This window comes from Plecotus auritus (genome assembly GCF_963455305.1).
Source record: "Plecotus auritus genome assembly, chromosome: 6".
Taxonomy (NCBI): domain Eukaryota; kingdom Metazoa; phylum Chordata; class Mammalia; order Chiroptera; family Vespertilionidae; genus Plecotus; species Plecotus auritus.
This window is the reverse complement of record NC_137773.1, coordinates 73140694-73154947: the sequence shown is the minus strand read 5'-3', so window position 1 is coordinate 73154947 and position 14254 is coordinate 73140694. Positions and strand designations below refer to the sequence as shown.

Here is a 14254-nt window from a genome sequence, read left to right as displayed (position 1 = left end):
TTATTTCATTTTTGTCAGGTTCAGTTAGTATTTTATTTAGAATTTTTTTTTATTTGGAGGAAGGTTAGTATTTTATATATGTGTTTATTGGCTATTTTTCCCCAGTCACTTGCCTTTCTAGTCTTTGGTCCACTTCTTATTTTGGCTGCCAGTATTTTTCTCAGTGATTTGAAAGAACTTGTACATATTAGAGAATTAGCAATCTTTCAATTATGCTGCAGATATTTTCTCATATGATTATTATACTTGATTATATCTTTTGTTATGCAGATGCTTTAAATTTTATAGTCAACTTTGTCATTCTTATTTCTTGTGATTTGTGAGGTTTGTGTCATCATTTGAAAGTCCTGTTTCAATCAAAGAACCTATGTATTCTTCTATTGTATATATATATATATATTTCATTTCAAAATGCCATCTGCTTGGAATTATTTTTATCTGAGGAATAAATGAAACCTTTTTACTTTCAAGTGGCTGATTCCAGAATGTGTTTATGTATGGGAAATGTGGGGAGAGAGAAAAAGCAAGACATGTTGTCCAACTTTTCACCCTGATTTTTTTCCTCTTATAATTTTTATGTTAAAGCATTATAGAAAAAAACAACAACTTAAAAACAGAAGTCGCCTATCATACTATAATAAAATATAAATTATTTCCATTTTTACTGCTCTCTAGAAATTTCTTTACATATTTATTCTGACATTCAGTAGCAGTCTCTTACATTTTAAAGTTAGTATATGCCTAACTTTAATGTGCCAGTTGGCTTGAATACCTATGTAATGTTAGTTACTACAAATCAAAAATAAATTATAGCTACATTTTTTTTTGAAAGACTTGAACTCATTCCTGAATCCTTTCAGTGGTGAAGAAAAGGGCACTGTGAAATGTAAAATTTAAAAGAAATGACAGCTCTCATTTTCCTCCTCTAGATTTTGGACTGGTTTGTACAGATATGTTTGGCCCTGAAACATGTACATGATAGAAAAATTCTTCATCGAGACATAAAATCACAGGTATGTTCCACTTATTTACTGGTAACTTCTGAATGTATATGGACATGGAACCAGCATTGTCTTGAGCCAAAATTTTTGAACCCAATCCAATCTGCATCAGATTATCTGTTTTCTCTCTTCACTCTAATCCTAGAAGTCTTCACCAGTATCTTATGTTAGACCTCCTGCCTACTTTCTATATCTTCCTATATCTTGCTTTGCTTTCTCATTATAACAGAAAAATATTTTTAAAAATGGATTTGTGGAAGGCAATGATAATTGGATATAAATTTCTAGATTGGAAATTGTTTCCCTAAAGAATTTTGAAGATATCGCTCACTTGTCACTTGACTTCTAGTTGCTGTTTAGGAATTTAAAGCCATAATTCTTACCCTTCTTTCTTCTCTCTGGAAGATTTTAGGATATTCTCTTCGTCCCTGTTATGAAATTTCAGTGTTGCGCATTGATGAGGGTCAGCTTTTATTCATTATGCTGTGTAATTTTGTTCTGGGAATGTGTATTTCTCAGTAAATGTTATGGAAAATGTTTAGCTATATTTTTTCAAATATGACTTGTTACTATCTTCAAGGTTGTCTTCGGGATTTTTTTCTAGACATGATGGAGCTTCTTAATCTATCCCTTTAAGTATCTTGTTTCATATTTGATCTCTTTGTCTCTCTGTTGCATTTTATAGGTCAATTTCATCAACCTACCTTTTTAATTTTGTGTAAACTAGTGCTTATCTCATCTACTTTTTAAAAAACTTTTTTATATGTATTTATTTGCGAAAAAGAGGAGGGGAGGGAGAGAGAGAGAGATTGATTTGTTGTTCCACTTATTTATGCACTCATTGGTTGATTTTTGTATGTGCCCTGACTGAGGATTGAGCGTGCAAACTTGACATATTGGGACAGTGCTCTAACCAACTGAGCTACCCTGCCAGGGCTCTCATCTATTTTTTTAATAATAATTTTTTTCTCTGCAAGATTTTAAAATGGATTTTCACATTCTGATTGGTTCTTATTTCATAATGCCTTGTTCTTTTTCAATGGATGTTTATCCCTTCATCATTTATCTCTGCAATTTCTAAACATTTTACTTATAATTTTTTGTTGGACTTTTTTTTTAATAATTAGATCTAGAGTGAATTTATGTTCTGATGATTTTGGGGGCTATTTTTCTTTGCATTATATTCTTCATATGTATGGCTTGTCCCCACATCTCACTCATCTTTGCATAGAGGTTCCATGGTTGTCTCACTTAGGCTCTCTTGGTTTCAGAAAGGAAGTTTGTTTCCTGTGTCAGGGCTGAGTGTCTGTCTTACCTGAGGCCTGAAGCTTCTTTATAGCCTAACAGCCACAAGATGAATAATGAGAAGAAGAGAAACTGTAGTGGAAGTTCAGTTTTTCTGTCCCCCAACCCTCTGCCACCTAGTCCCATTTCATCCCATTTTACTCCATCCCTGTTAACCCCAGTTTGTGTCATCTTTGGCTTTGAGCATGTGTCTGATTCAAATCCCCTGACTGATAAAGATGAATTTTTAATTCATGTTATCCCACAAAATCTTGACTTCACTGTTTGATAGGGTATTGGAGTTCTGTATTTATAAATGCAAAATGATTGGGTAAATTATTGGAAATTTAAAAAAATTTTAATCTATTTCTACAGACGGTTTTACCTTTTTTTTTGGATGATGCCCAAGGATCTGCACTTTTTTAAAAAATTGAAGTATAATTGGCATACAATATCCTATTAGTTTCAGGTGTACATCTTAATGATTTAATATATACATTGCAAAATGATCACAATAAGTCTAGTTATCATCTGTCACCATATGAAGTTATTAAAATATTACTATGTTCCCTATGCTGTACATTACAACCCATGACTTACTTTATTACTTTAAACTTGTATCTCTTAATCCACTTCACCTATTTTGCTTGCCCCTTGCCCCACCCCCCATTTTTGGAAAATTTTAAGATTAATTTGTTACATTTATGCTACTTAGAAGTTTTATTTATTTTATTTATTTTTTAAATATATTTTATTGATTTTTTACAGAGAGGAAGGGAGAGGGACAGAGAGTTAGAAACATCAATGAGAGAGAAACATCGATCGGCTGCCTCCTGCACACCTCCTACTGGGGATGTGACCGCAACCAAGATACATGCCCTTGACTGGAATCGAACCTGGGACCTTTCAGTCCGCAGGCCGATGCCCTATCCACTGAGCCAAACCGGTTAGGGCTACTTAGAAGTTTTAGACAGTTGACTGAGGGGGAGGTTGGGATTCAATTTTTAAAGCTCTAGTGAGATACATTTTATATTCCATAAAATCCACCCACTTAAAGTGTACAGTTCAATGATTTTTAGTATGTTCCCAGGGTTGTGAAATCATCACCACTTCCTAATTCCTGAAGATATTTTATCACTCCAAAAAGAAACCCTGTACCTGTTAGCAATCACTCTCTATCCCTACTACACATAGATCTTGAAAACTACTAATCTACTTTCTGTCTCTATGGATTTGCTTATTTGGGACATATGATGTAAATGTATTCATATAATATGTGCTTTTGCCTATTTTAAAACTGAGTTATTTGTCTTTTATTGTTGCTGTTGAATTGTAAAAGTTTTTATTCTGGATACAAATTCCTTGTCAGATATAGGATTTGCAAATATTTTTTTTTCCAATTCTGTGGGCTGTCACTTTTTTTATGGTGTTCCTTGATGTATAATAATTTTTAAAATTTTGATGAAATCCAGTTTCTATTTTTTTTTTTTTTTGCTTCAGTTTGTGGTGTCATATCTAAGAAATTGTTGCCTAGCCCAGTGAAGATTTACTTCTGTATTTTTTTCTAGGAGTTTTAGAGTTTTAATTCTTATATTACATCTAGAGTCCATTTTGAGTTAATTTTTGTATATGATATAAGATACAGGTGTACATTCTTTTGCATGTGGATGTCGAGTTATCCTAGCATTTTTAAAACTCCATTCATTTTTATGAAAAAAGTTGACTCAGAACCGAACTGTAATAATAATTTTGGGTTTTTTTCTTACATTTATAGAACATATTTTTAACCAAAGATGGGACAATACAACTTGGAGATTTTGGAATTGCTAGAGTTCTAAATAGGTAATATATCAGTTTTAAACTTTGTTTTGATATGTCCTCAGTAAAGTTTAAATTCATGGTGATGTATATGTGATAATTAATATCTTTAAGTAACTTAAGCTTCTCCAATAATTCTTTTTTTGTTCTAGTACTGTAGAACTGGCTCGAACTTGCATAGGTACCCCGTACTACTTGTCACCTGAAATCTGTGAAAACAAACCTTACAATAATAAAAGGTATTTAAAATATTTGTTACATGTATATTTCCTTTAACTACATCTATTATACTATATTAGCCTTAAGAATATTCTAAAATCAGTAATATACATATGCAAATATATACACACACACTTTTAAAAAATATATGATGAGGGGAATTGTAAAGAAACTATTTCATTATCTTGCTAAAGGAACTATAGAAAGAATCAGTTTATTATTGAAATTATATTTGGAAATAGAGGGCTTTCTTTGGTCTTTCTCTTTGTAATAGTAACTTCCTACTGAATTATAATCCTATATAATAAAGAGCTAATATGCTAATGGTTGTGACGCCTTTACGCCATGATGACCAACCGATCACCAGGAAGCTGCGTACGCAGTGGGGCGGCGCCGATGCGTTGCTCCGGAGACGGGGTGGAAGCGGGGATGCACCCGGAGGAGGCGGAACCATCCCATGGCGGGGGGGGGGGGGGGGGGGGGGGGCAGGGGTGAGAGTCCATAGCGCCCCCCTCACCAGTCCTTCGCCACCCACTGCTCTCACTCAGAGCACCCTGCTGCCCACCTGCCAGGGCAAGGAGCCCAGCGCACACGCTGCCAGGAAGCTGCGCTCGAAACTCTGCAGCAGGCGTGAGGCTTCCACGCTCTCCTCCAGCACCATGACCATGACGAGGTGGAATTCAAATGCAGAGCAATATAAAGTAACTTCAAAGTCCCAGGCATCTGGCTTCCAACCTCAAATTTTCTAATTACTGAGTTGTGCTGTGGTTACCAGACTATAAATGTAAATGGAAAAAGAAATTCTGCCACTGAATTCCAATTACCCTTTATTTTCTCTCAGTCTTTCTAATAGAAAAATGCCACCCAAAAAGCATTGATGTTAATTTTGAAAGTGCTCATAGAAGCTAAAAGGTAAAAATTGATAGCTGGCAATAATGCATGTACCAGGTGTACCAGTTAATAATGTGGATTTTGTAATCAAAGAAAACACGATAATTTCAAGAGAAACATCAAAAGTGCTTTATTCAAAGTAATGTCCATCGCTAGCTACACATTTCCCCCATCTTTCAGGTTATTTGTGGATACTGTCCCAATAGAACTTTTTTTGTTTTGAGGCAAACTATTCAGAGACCCAATTTTCCACTCCTTCGTATGTTTTGAAGTGCTGCTCAGAAGTGCGTGTGCCGTCAATCAGAACAAGTGGTAACCTGAAGGAGCAAGGTCTGGTGAATATGGCGGGTGGGTTAATATTTCCCAGGCAAGATCTTTTAAGGTGTCTTTAACTGGTTTTGAAGTATGTGATGGTGCATCATCATGAAGCAAAATTACTTTTCCATGTCTTCTGGCCCATTCTGGTCATTTTACAATCAAAGTGTGGTTCAAATTGGTTATTTGTTGTCCGTAGCGATCAGTATTAATGGTTTCACCTCGTTTTAGAAGCTCATAATACACCACACTTTCCAGATCCCATCAAATGCAGAGCATTGTCTTCTTTCCAAAGCGATTTGGCCTTGTAGTCAATGTTGATGGCTGACCTGGATCAACCCATGATTTTGTGCATTTGGGATTCTCAAAATAAATCTACTTTTCATCACCAGTCACAATTTAATGCAAAAAAGACTTTCTTTTGTGCCGTTGAAGCAACATTTTACTGATGACTTTTCGGTTTTCTATTTGTCTTTCGTTCATTTGATGTGGCACCCATTTTCCTTCCTTTTAAATCTTTCCCATTGCTTGTAGACAATTGGAAATTGTTTGCTGAGCAACATTTAATCTTTCTGCAAGTTGTTTTAGAGTTTGACACGCTTCTTCATCCAATAATGCTTGTAATTGTTGGTCTTCAAACATTTTTGGTTCACCTGGATGTTCTTTGTCTTTCACATCAAAATCATCACTTTTAAAGCATTTAAACCAGCATTTACAAGTATCTTGAGATGGAGCATGTTCATAAGTTTCCTGAAGTATTCAGCAGCACTTTTCTTCAAAATAAAGTAATGAATTAAAACTTCCCGCAAATGCTCTTTTTTTTTTTGGCACAAAATTCGACATTTTTAAGTGTAAAAATATCTATGATGTTAACACCCTCAGAAAATGTTACATATGAAGTTTTGAAGCTTGTTTTCAATGCAACAAAATAGCATACATATCAAATCGCATATATATCAACATATGTGTATCTCCATCTATTGCAAAAAAAATCTGCATTATTAGCTGGTACACGTGGTATTATTGCTATCTATTCTCCCTCTCCCTCACCTTTTTTTTGAGGATGAGGAGGAAGCTCTATTTCAGAGTTGAGCATAGAGGCTGAGAACATCATCCTACCAATGTATATTTTAAATAAACTTTTGTTACAGTAAGTCTATTTTATTGAATATATTATTAGTGAATATTCTAAAAGAGAACAGTATTTTCTTTGAACTAAAGTAATTTTACATTTTAATGTTATTTCGGTGTCCTGCGGATAAGTCAACTGTAAATAATATTCTTTCAAGTAAGAATGGATTTAATCATCCTTTAAAGAATTTTATATAAAATTAATTTTGTGACAAAATGCTTTAAAAATGTAATGGATAAGCAGCATTGATTATACTTCACAATTCATATTTTTATAAATGTATTTTAAAGTATTTTATTAATAGAATCATTAGTTTATTGTTTTTGTTTATACTGTTTAGTCTGTAACATGTACAAGTTACTAAATATCTTAATTACATTTACATTCTTTTCCCAGTTGAATCTTTTTTTTTTTTTTAATATATTTTATTGATTTTTTACAGAGAGGAAGGAAGAGGGATAGATAGTCAGAAACATCGATGAGAGAGAAACATCGATCAGCTGCCTCTTGCACACCTCCTACTGGGGATGTGCCCGCAACCAAGTTACATGCCCTTGACCGGAATCGAACCTGGGACCTTTCAGTCTGCAGGCTGACGCTCTATCCACTGAGCCAAACCGGTTTTGGCTTTTTTTTTTTTTTTTTTTAAATTGATTTTTTACAGAGAGGAAGGAAGAGGGATAGAGAGTTAGAAACATCGATGAGAGAGAAACATCGATCAGCTGCCTCCTGCACACCTCCTACTGGGGATGTGCCCGCAACCAAGGTACGTGCCCTTGACCGGAATCAAACCTGGGACCCTTCAGTCCACAGGCTGACGCTCTATCCACTGAGCCAAACCGGTTTTGGCTGAATCTTAATATTAAATAGATTTTGGTGATTATGATTACAAGTGTATATTTGTAGATTTCTTGTGAGACATCTGATAAAGATAATCTTGAAATTCTAATAATGGGTTTTATTCTTTTCTAGTAAACTCAACTTTCAGGAGCAGTGGTTTTTGCTTTTGTTGATTTCTAAGGACCACTGTAACTCTGAGTATTATTTTTCTTTTAAAAATAGAGGTATTTTCTTTTAGTATTAAAAATACCTTTGTTTATTTTTAAGATAAAAGAGAAGAGCTCGCCCTAGCTCTTCTTGGCTCAGTGGATAGAGCGTCGGCCTACGGACTTGAAGGGTCCCAGGTTCGATTCTGGTCAAGGGTACAAGCCCAGGTTTCGGGTTTGATCCTCAGTAGGGGGCATGCAGGAGACAGCCGACCAATGATTCTATCTTATCATTGATGTTTCTATCTCTCTCTCCCTCTCCTTTCCTCTCTGAAATCAATAAATCTAAATAACAAACTGATGAACAGAGTGGATCCAGAGACATGGAAGCATGGAGCAGAGTGTGGAATCTCAGAGGGAAAGCAGGGTTGGGGAGATGGGCTGGAGGTGGGGGAAAGGGATCATATGTAATACTTGCAGCAATAAAGCATTATTTTAAAAAATGACAACAGCAAACACACACACACACATATATATATATATATATATATATACATATATATACATATATATGTTTATATATATTTAATCTTTATTGTTCAGATTATTACAGATGTCTCTCTTTTATCCCCCCATAGATCCCCTCTACCCGGTTTTCACCCCACCAGGCCCTCGCCACCCCACTGTCTGTGTCCATAGGTACTGCATACATGCATAAAAGATCTTTGTCCAGTCTCTTCCTGCTCCCTCCCTACACCCCCTTCTCCCCTGAGAATTGTCAGTCTGCTCCATTTCCATGCCCCTGATTCTGTTACATTCACCAGTTTATTCTGTTCATCAGATTTTTTATTCATTTACTGTTTAGATTCACTTGTTGGTAGACATGTATTTGTCACTTTGTTCATAATTTTTTATCTTTACCTTTTTCTTCATCCTCTTTTTAAAGAATACCCTTCAGCATTTCATATAATACTGGTTTGGTTGTGATGAACTCCTTTACCTTTTTCTTGTCTGTGAAGCTCTTTATCTGACCTTCAATTCTAAATGATAGCTTTGCTGAGTAATCTTGGTTGTAGGTTCTTGCTATTCATCACTTTGAATATTTCTTGCCACTCCCTTCTGGCCTGCATAGTTTCTATTGAGAAATCAGCTGACAGCCATATGGATACTCCCTTGTAGGTAACTGTTTTTCTCTTGCTGCTTTTAATATTCTCTCTTTGTCTTTTGCTCTTGGCATTTTAATTATGATGTGTTTTAGTGTGGTCCTCTTTGGATTCCTCTTGTTTGGGCTTCTCTGCACTTCCTGGACTTTAAGTCTATTTCTTTCACCAGGTAGGGGAAGTTTTCTGTCATTATTTCTTCAAATAGGTTTCCAATATCATGCTCTCTCTCTTCTTCTGGCACCCCCATAATTCGGATGTTGGTTATGCTTGAAGTTGTCCCAGAGGCTCCTTACACTATCTTCATATTTTTGGATTCCTTTTTCATTTTGCTTTTCCAGTTGGGTGTTTTTTTGCTTCCTCGTATTTCAAAATTTTGACTTGATTCTTGGGATCCTCTAGTCCAGTGGTTGGCAAACTCATTAGTCAACAGAGCCAAATATCAATAGTACGACGATTGAAATTTCTTTTGAGAGCCAAATTTTTTAAACTTAAACTTCTTCTAACGCCACTTCTTCAAAATAGACTCGCCCAGGCCATGGTATTTTATGGGAGAGCCACACTCAAGGGGCCAAAAAGCCACATGTGGCTCGCGAGCCACAGTTTGCCGACCACGGCTCTAGTCTACTGTTGAATCTCTGTATATTATTCTTTTTTTTTTTTTAAATATATTTTTTTGATATTTTACAGAGAGGAAGGGAGAGGAATAGAGAGTTAGAAACATCGATGAGAGAGAAACATCGATCAGCTGCCTCCTGCACACCTTCTACTGGGGATGTGCCCGCAACCAAGGTACATGCCCTTGACCGGAATCGAACCTGGGACCCTTCAGTCTGCAGGCCAACGCTCTATCCACTGAGCCAAACCGGTTTCGGCTCTGTATATTATTCTTTATTTCAGTCAGTGTATGCTTAATTTCTGACTGGTCCTTTTCCATTTTTATGGCATTCTCACTAAGATCTTTAACCTTATAACTGTGGTTTTGAACTCTATATCCAGTAGTTTGCTTTCTTCCATTTCTTTCATTTGTGACATGTTTCTTTGTCTCCCTGTGTTTGTTTCTATGTACTGGGTAGCTGCTAAGTCTCCTTGAGTTGATAGAGTGGCCTTGTGTAGTAGGTGTCCTATAGGGCCCAGTGGCTCAGCCTCCCTTCACCTGAGGAGGACACTTTTGGTGCACCCCTTTTTGGGCTTTGTGCACAGTCTTGTTGTAGTTGAGCCTTGATTGCTGTTGGTATCACTGGTTGGAATTGACCTCCAGGCCAATTTGCTGTGAGGACCAGCTATGTCTACAATGGAAGAGCTGCTGTGCAGGAGATGCCCCCATGGAGCAGTACTTGCTTCAGTGGGGCTTTGGTGCTTGCTGAGTATGCCCCTTGAGTGTGTCACTTATGGATGTGAAGAGTTGTAATCTGGTATGGTCTCACACTGACCACTGGGTATACTGGCTCTTGGATCTCCAAGGAGTTGCAAAGTCAGCCACTGCCTGGGGCCACCCAGCAGGAGCTACAGAGAAATCTGCGGATTCCTCCTCTTTATATTGGGTTTGGAAGTGCCCAGACGAGGCCCAGGTGTGAAGCAAGGTAGGCTGGTGCTGGTGCGGCATTGGGCCTTCTTTTGATAGCTTTGGGGCTCCCTGACCCAGCTGCAGCTTGTTTTACAGGTTTTAGCCTGAGAGAGGACATGCCATTCATATGCAAATGCCGCTGCGCACAGCTTGGGTGGGGTTGTAAATTGGGTAGGACAGGGTCTCGGAATCTCCAGGGTGAAGCCAACAGCAATGGCTGCCAGTCAGCCCTGCATCTGGGAGGTCCCAGCACGGGAACAATGACTGCTGCAAACACCTCCGTCTGGAAGAAAGCCACCCTTGCATTCCTGCCCTGATGCCAGACAGTCCCTGTATTTGTCTGGGTCCCCCTGAGTCTCGCCCAGCACTGGAGCTCAGCGCAAGCGGGAGCTTGTATCTCCCTCCTGATTAAAAAAGCGGCACACCCGGGTCCCAGCCCGTTCTGTGCCTCTGCACCTCCTACTAGTCTCAATGCGCTTTCTTCTTTACCTCTCTAGTTGTAGTACTTCCACTCAGCCAGCTTTCCCGCGGTTCTGGATGATAATTGTTATGTATTTTAGTTGTAATTTTGATGTGGTTGTGGGAGGCAGCAAGTACAGGTGTTTACCTATGCTGCCATCTTGGTGCACTCCCACAAAATATATTTAAGAAAAAAAAAAAAAAGAGGAGAAGAGATCATATGTAAAGAAGATAGTATAACTAAGTCTTTAATTTAGAGTAAAATAAATTATCATATTTACTCTTACCTAATGTTTCACTTGGCTCTCAGGTTTATTTGAGATCTAATTTTAGTAAATTAATATTTTCTTCATATTTACTAAAGTAGTAGTGTTCTACTTTAATATTTTTAGAAATCATATTTTTTAAAAAATAAACCTTCATTGTTGAAAGTATTACATACGTCCCTTTTTTTTCTCCCATTGCCCTCTCCTCCCCAAGCCTTCACCACCCACTGTCTGTGTCCTTGGATTATGCATATACGCATATGAGTTCATTGGTTGATCTCTTCCCCCTCTCCACCCTCTCCTGCCCTCCCTCTGAGTTTCAATAATCTGTTTGATGTTTCTATTTTTGTTCATTAGTTTATGTTGGTCATTAGATTCCATGTATGAGTGAGATTGTGTGATATTTATCTTTCTCTAACTGGCTTATTTCGCTTAGCATAATGCTCTCTAGGTCCATCCATGCTGTTGCAAATGGTAAGAGTTCTTTCTTTTTTACAGCTGCATAGTATTCTATTGTATAGATGTACCATATTGGAAATAATTGAATAAAGTATTTGAATTGAAATAATATAAGAATGGAATATTCATAAAATTTACCAATTTTGTTTTTTTAATATTAAATTTGTCTAATCTGAGATAGCTGCTTTCATCATTTGGTTATGGTTGAAATTTTAAGTTTTAAAGGACATATTTTATGGAACATATTTTTGCACTGCATTTTCATGCTGCTGTTGTTTTCTTTAAGTGAAAAAAATGTTAAGAAAATCTGAAACTTAAAAAAATGTGTTATTCTTCTGTTTCCTAGTGACATTTGGGCTCTGGGATGTGTTCTTTATGAGATGTGCACACTGAAACATGCAGTAAGTAGAAGTTTCTGAAATATTTTAAAAATTATGTCAAAAAGTGACTATAATATTTTTTTAAAAATTATATGCCATCTTTCAGATGACCCTTTTGTACTAGGAATTCTTTGTCAGTTTTTAAACTTCTCAAATTCTCATAAGTATAAATTTTAATTTATTTTCCCTTAATATGTATGCATATATTACATATTTCATGTTATGTATTTGTTCTTGTAATACATATATCATACATTTTTCTGAAAAATTATTTCTAAAGACAGAAATTTGCTGTACTTTTAATGTTAAGTTCATATATGAATTTGATATTTTAGTTTAACAAATTGTATTTGTTTTATTTTAGCAGTTTTTATCAAAACAACCAAATTATCTGTGTTTGGAATTGAAATTATCTATGGAACATTTTCAACATATTTATAAAGGGATTTTTTTTATCAATTTAAATACCTTTTAATTCCGAGTTTTTAAAAATTTCACTTTTGAGACTCTTTGACATGGCACATACCAAACCAAAAAGGGGAAGTCCTTGTCCTAAATAGGTTGATTTTTAATCACTTTCCATTTTAGAATTTGTTTTTTAAAAATTTTTCAAACAGTGGGGTGTTTTCATTACAGAAAACTTAAGAAAATACATAAAAAATATAAAGAAGTGAATAAATACCAAAAGCAATGTTTTCAACCAGTAATGACTCCTTGTAATATTTTATCATTTCCTTTTAGGTTTATTCTAGAATAATCTATAAAGTGCGTTTGTTTTGTTTTTCCCTGAAAAGTTTAGTTATATTATTTAAGCAGTTTTATAGCCTGTTTTTATTTCCTGATATTATTTGAGGAGTATTTTTCTTTGTTGTGTTTTGTTTTGTTTTTCTTAGGTTTGCATACTCTCCTACTGTATTGCTTTGGATTTTATTTTTGTTTCTTAAGGAAAAAATTACAGACTGCCAAAGTGATATGGGATGATCATTATTGGATCTGTATTTAGAAGAATGGGTTAGTTTTTCTGTGACAGTCATTTTAAGTCTAAATCAGAATATTTTTACATTTACCTGTCACCATTGCTTCTGTATTTTGGAATTGTTGACTCTTAAGTGGACACATGAAATTAAGTAATTCTCTTACCTTTATTTATGAAGAGTTTGTCAGTTGAGAGATAGATAAAAATTCTTCGTGGTGAAGAGATAGAGTAACAAGTCTTTTTGTATTTAGGAGTTCTTCTTATGTACATAAATATTTCTATACAATTGAATTGTGTTCAAATCTTTAATCAACTGAAGGACATATTTGAAATGTGCTAAGAGAATTTAACATTTAACAGAACTATACTATAATTGGTATAATCACCAGTGCCTAATTTATACCAAGTTTTGCATTCTATACTATTTTAGCTGAGATGTCAAAGCTTAATTTTACTTACACTCCAAATGAAATCATCTTAAGATTTTAAACTGCCCAGTCCATTTTTTTAAATTTCAGTTAGAATTATATTGTGCTTAATACTAATATATAGTATTCCCATTAATATGACTTATGACTTTGGAATATTTGCTGCATTTTGTTGATTCCATGGCTTTTGGGAACATAACACACTTAAAAATAATGAACAGTATTTAAAAGGCAACTAATTAGTACTTTATTATATTTCCCCAAAATATTTTAGTTCTGTAATTGATGTCTTGTTGTAGTTACTACAATAAGAGCACAGGAAGGCAGGTCTTAAATGAAGACCACCAGGTTGGTTTGTTTGTTTTCATCTTTATTATTGTTATGTTTTTATAAAATATTTAATTATTACTTATACCCCATCTCTTAATATTATCAATAACTAAAACTCTTATAGCAAGTTATAGCGTACTATGAGGACTGGTATTCTCTTTTAAATATATTTATAAATAACCAAGTGAACCTTGCTCTAGAGAGCATATGTGATTAAAATATTTGGAAGAGGACTGTATTTCTGTTCTATAATGGATAGGAAATGAACTATTGTCATTGTTGATATTCCCATTTCCAATGTATGTATGTGTTATGTATATTAATTTATTTTTTGAATTTTAGTTTGAAGCTGGCAATATGAAAAACCTGGTACTGAAGATAATATCTGGATCTTTTCCACCTGTGTCTTTGCATTATTCTTATGATCTCCGCTGTTTGCTCTCTCAGTTATTTAAAAGAAATCCTAGGGATAGACCATCAGTCAACTCCATATTGGAGAAAGGTTTTATAGCCAAACGCATTGAAAAGTTTCTTTCACCTCAGGTATGTTTTTTTTTACTGTAGAATTAAAATTGAACAGTAG

At 35.3% G+C, this 14254-nt stretch overlaps 1 protein-coding gene across 5 annotated transcripts in view; it reads left to right on the top strand.

Moving 5' to 3' along the window:
* NEK1 (NIMA related kinase 1) overlaps positions 1 to 14254 on the top strand; it is a 170410-nt gene that overhangs the window by 31240 nt on the left and 124916 nt on the right. For all 5 annotated transcript variants that reach the window (XM_080675792.1, XM_080675791.1, XM_080675789.1 and 2 more), the window contains 5 exons: positions 930 to 1013; positions 4060 to 4127; positions 4256 to 4342; positions 11904 to 11958; positions 14014 to 14214. In XM_080675792.1, coding sequence (XP_080531918.1) covers positions 930 to 1013; positions 4060 to 4127; positions 4256 to 4342; positions 11904 to 11958; positions 14014 to 14214 — 495 coding nt within the window. The remainder of the gene's footprint in view (positions 1 to 929; positions 1014 to 4059; positions 4128 to 4255; positions 4343 to 11903; positions 11959 to 14013; positions 14215 to 14254) is intronic.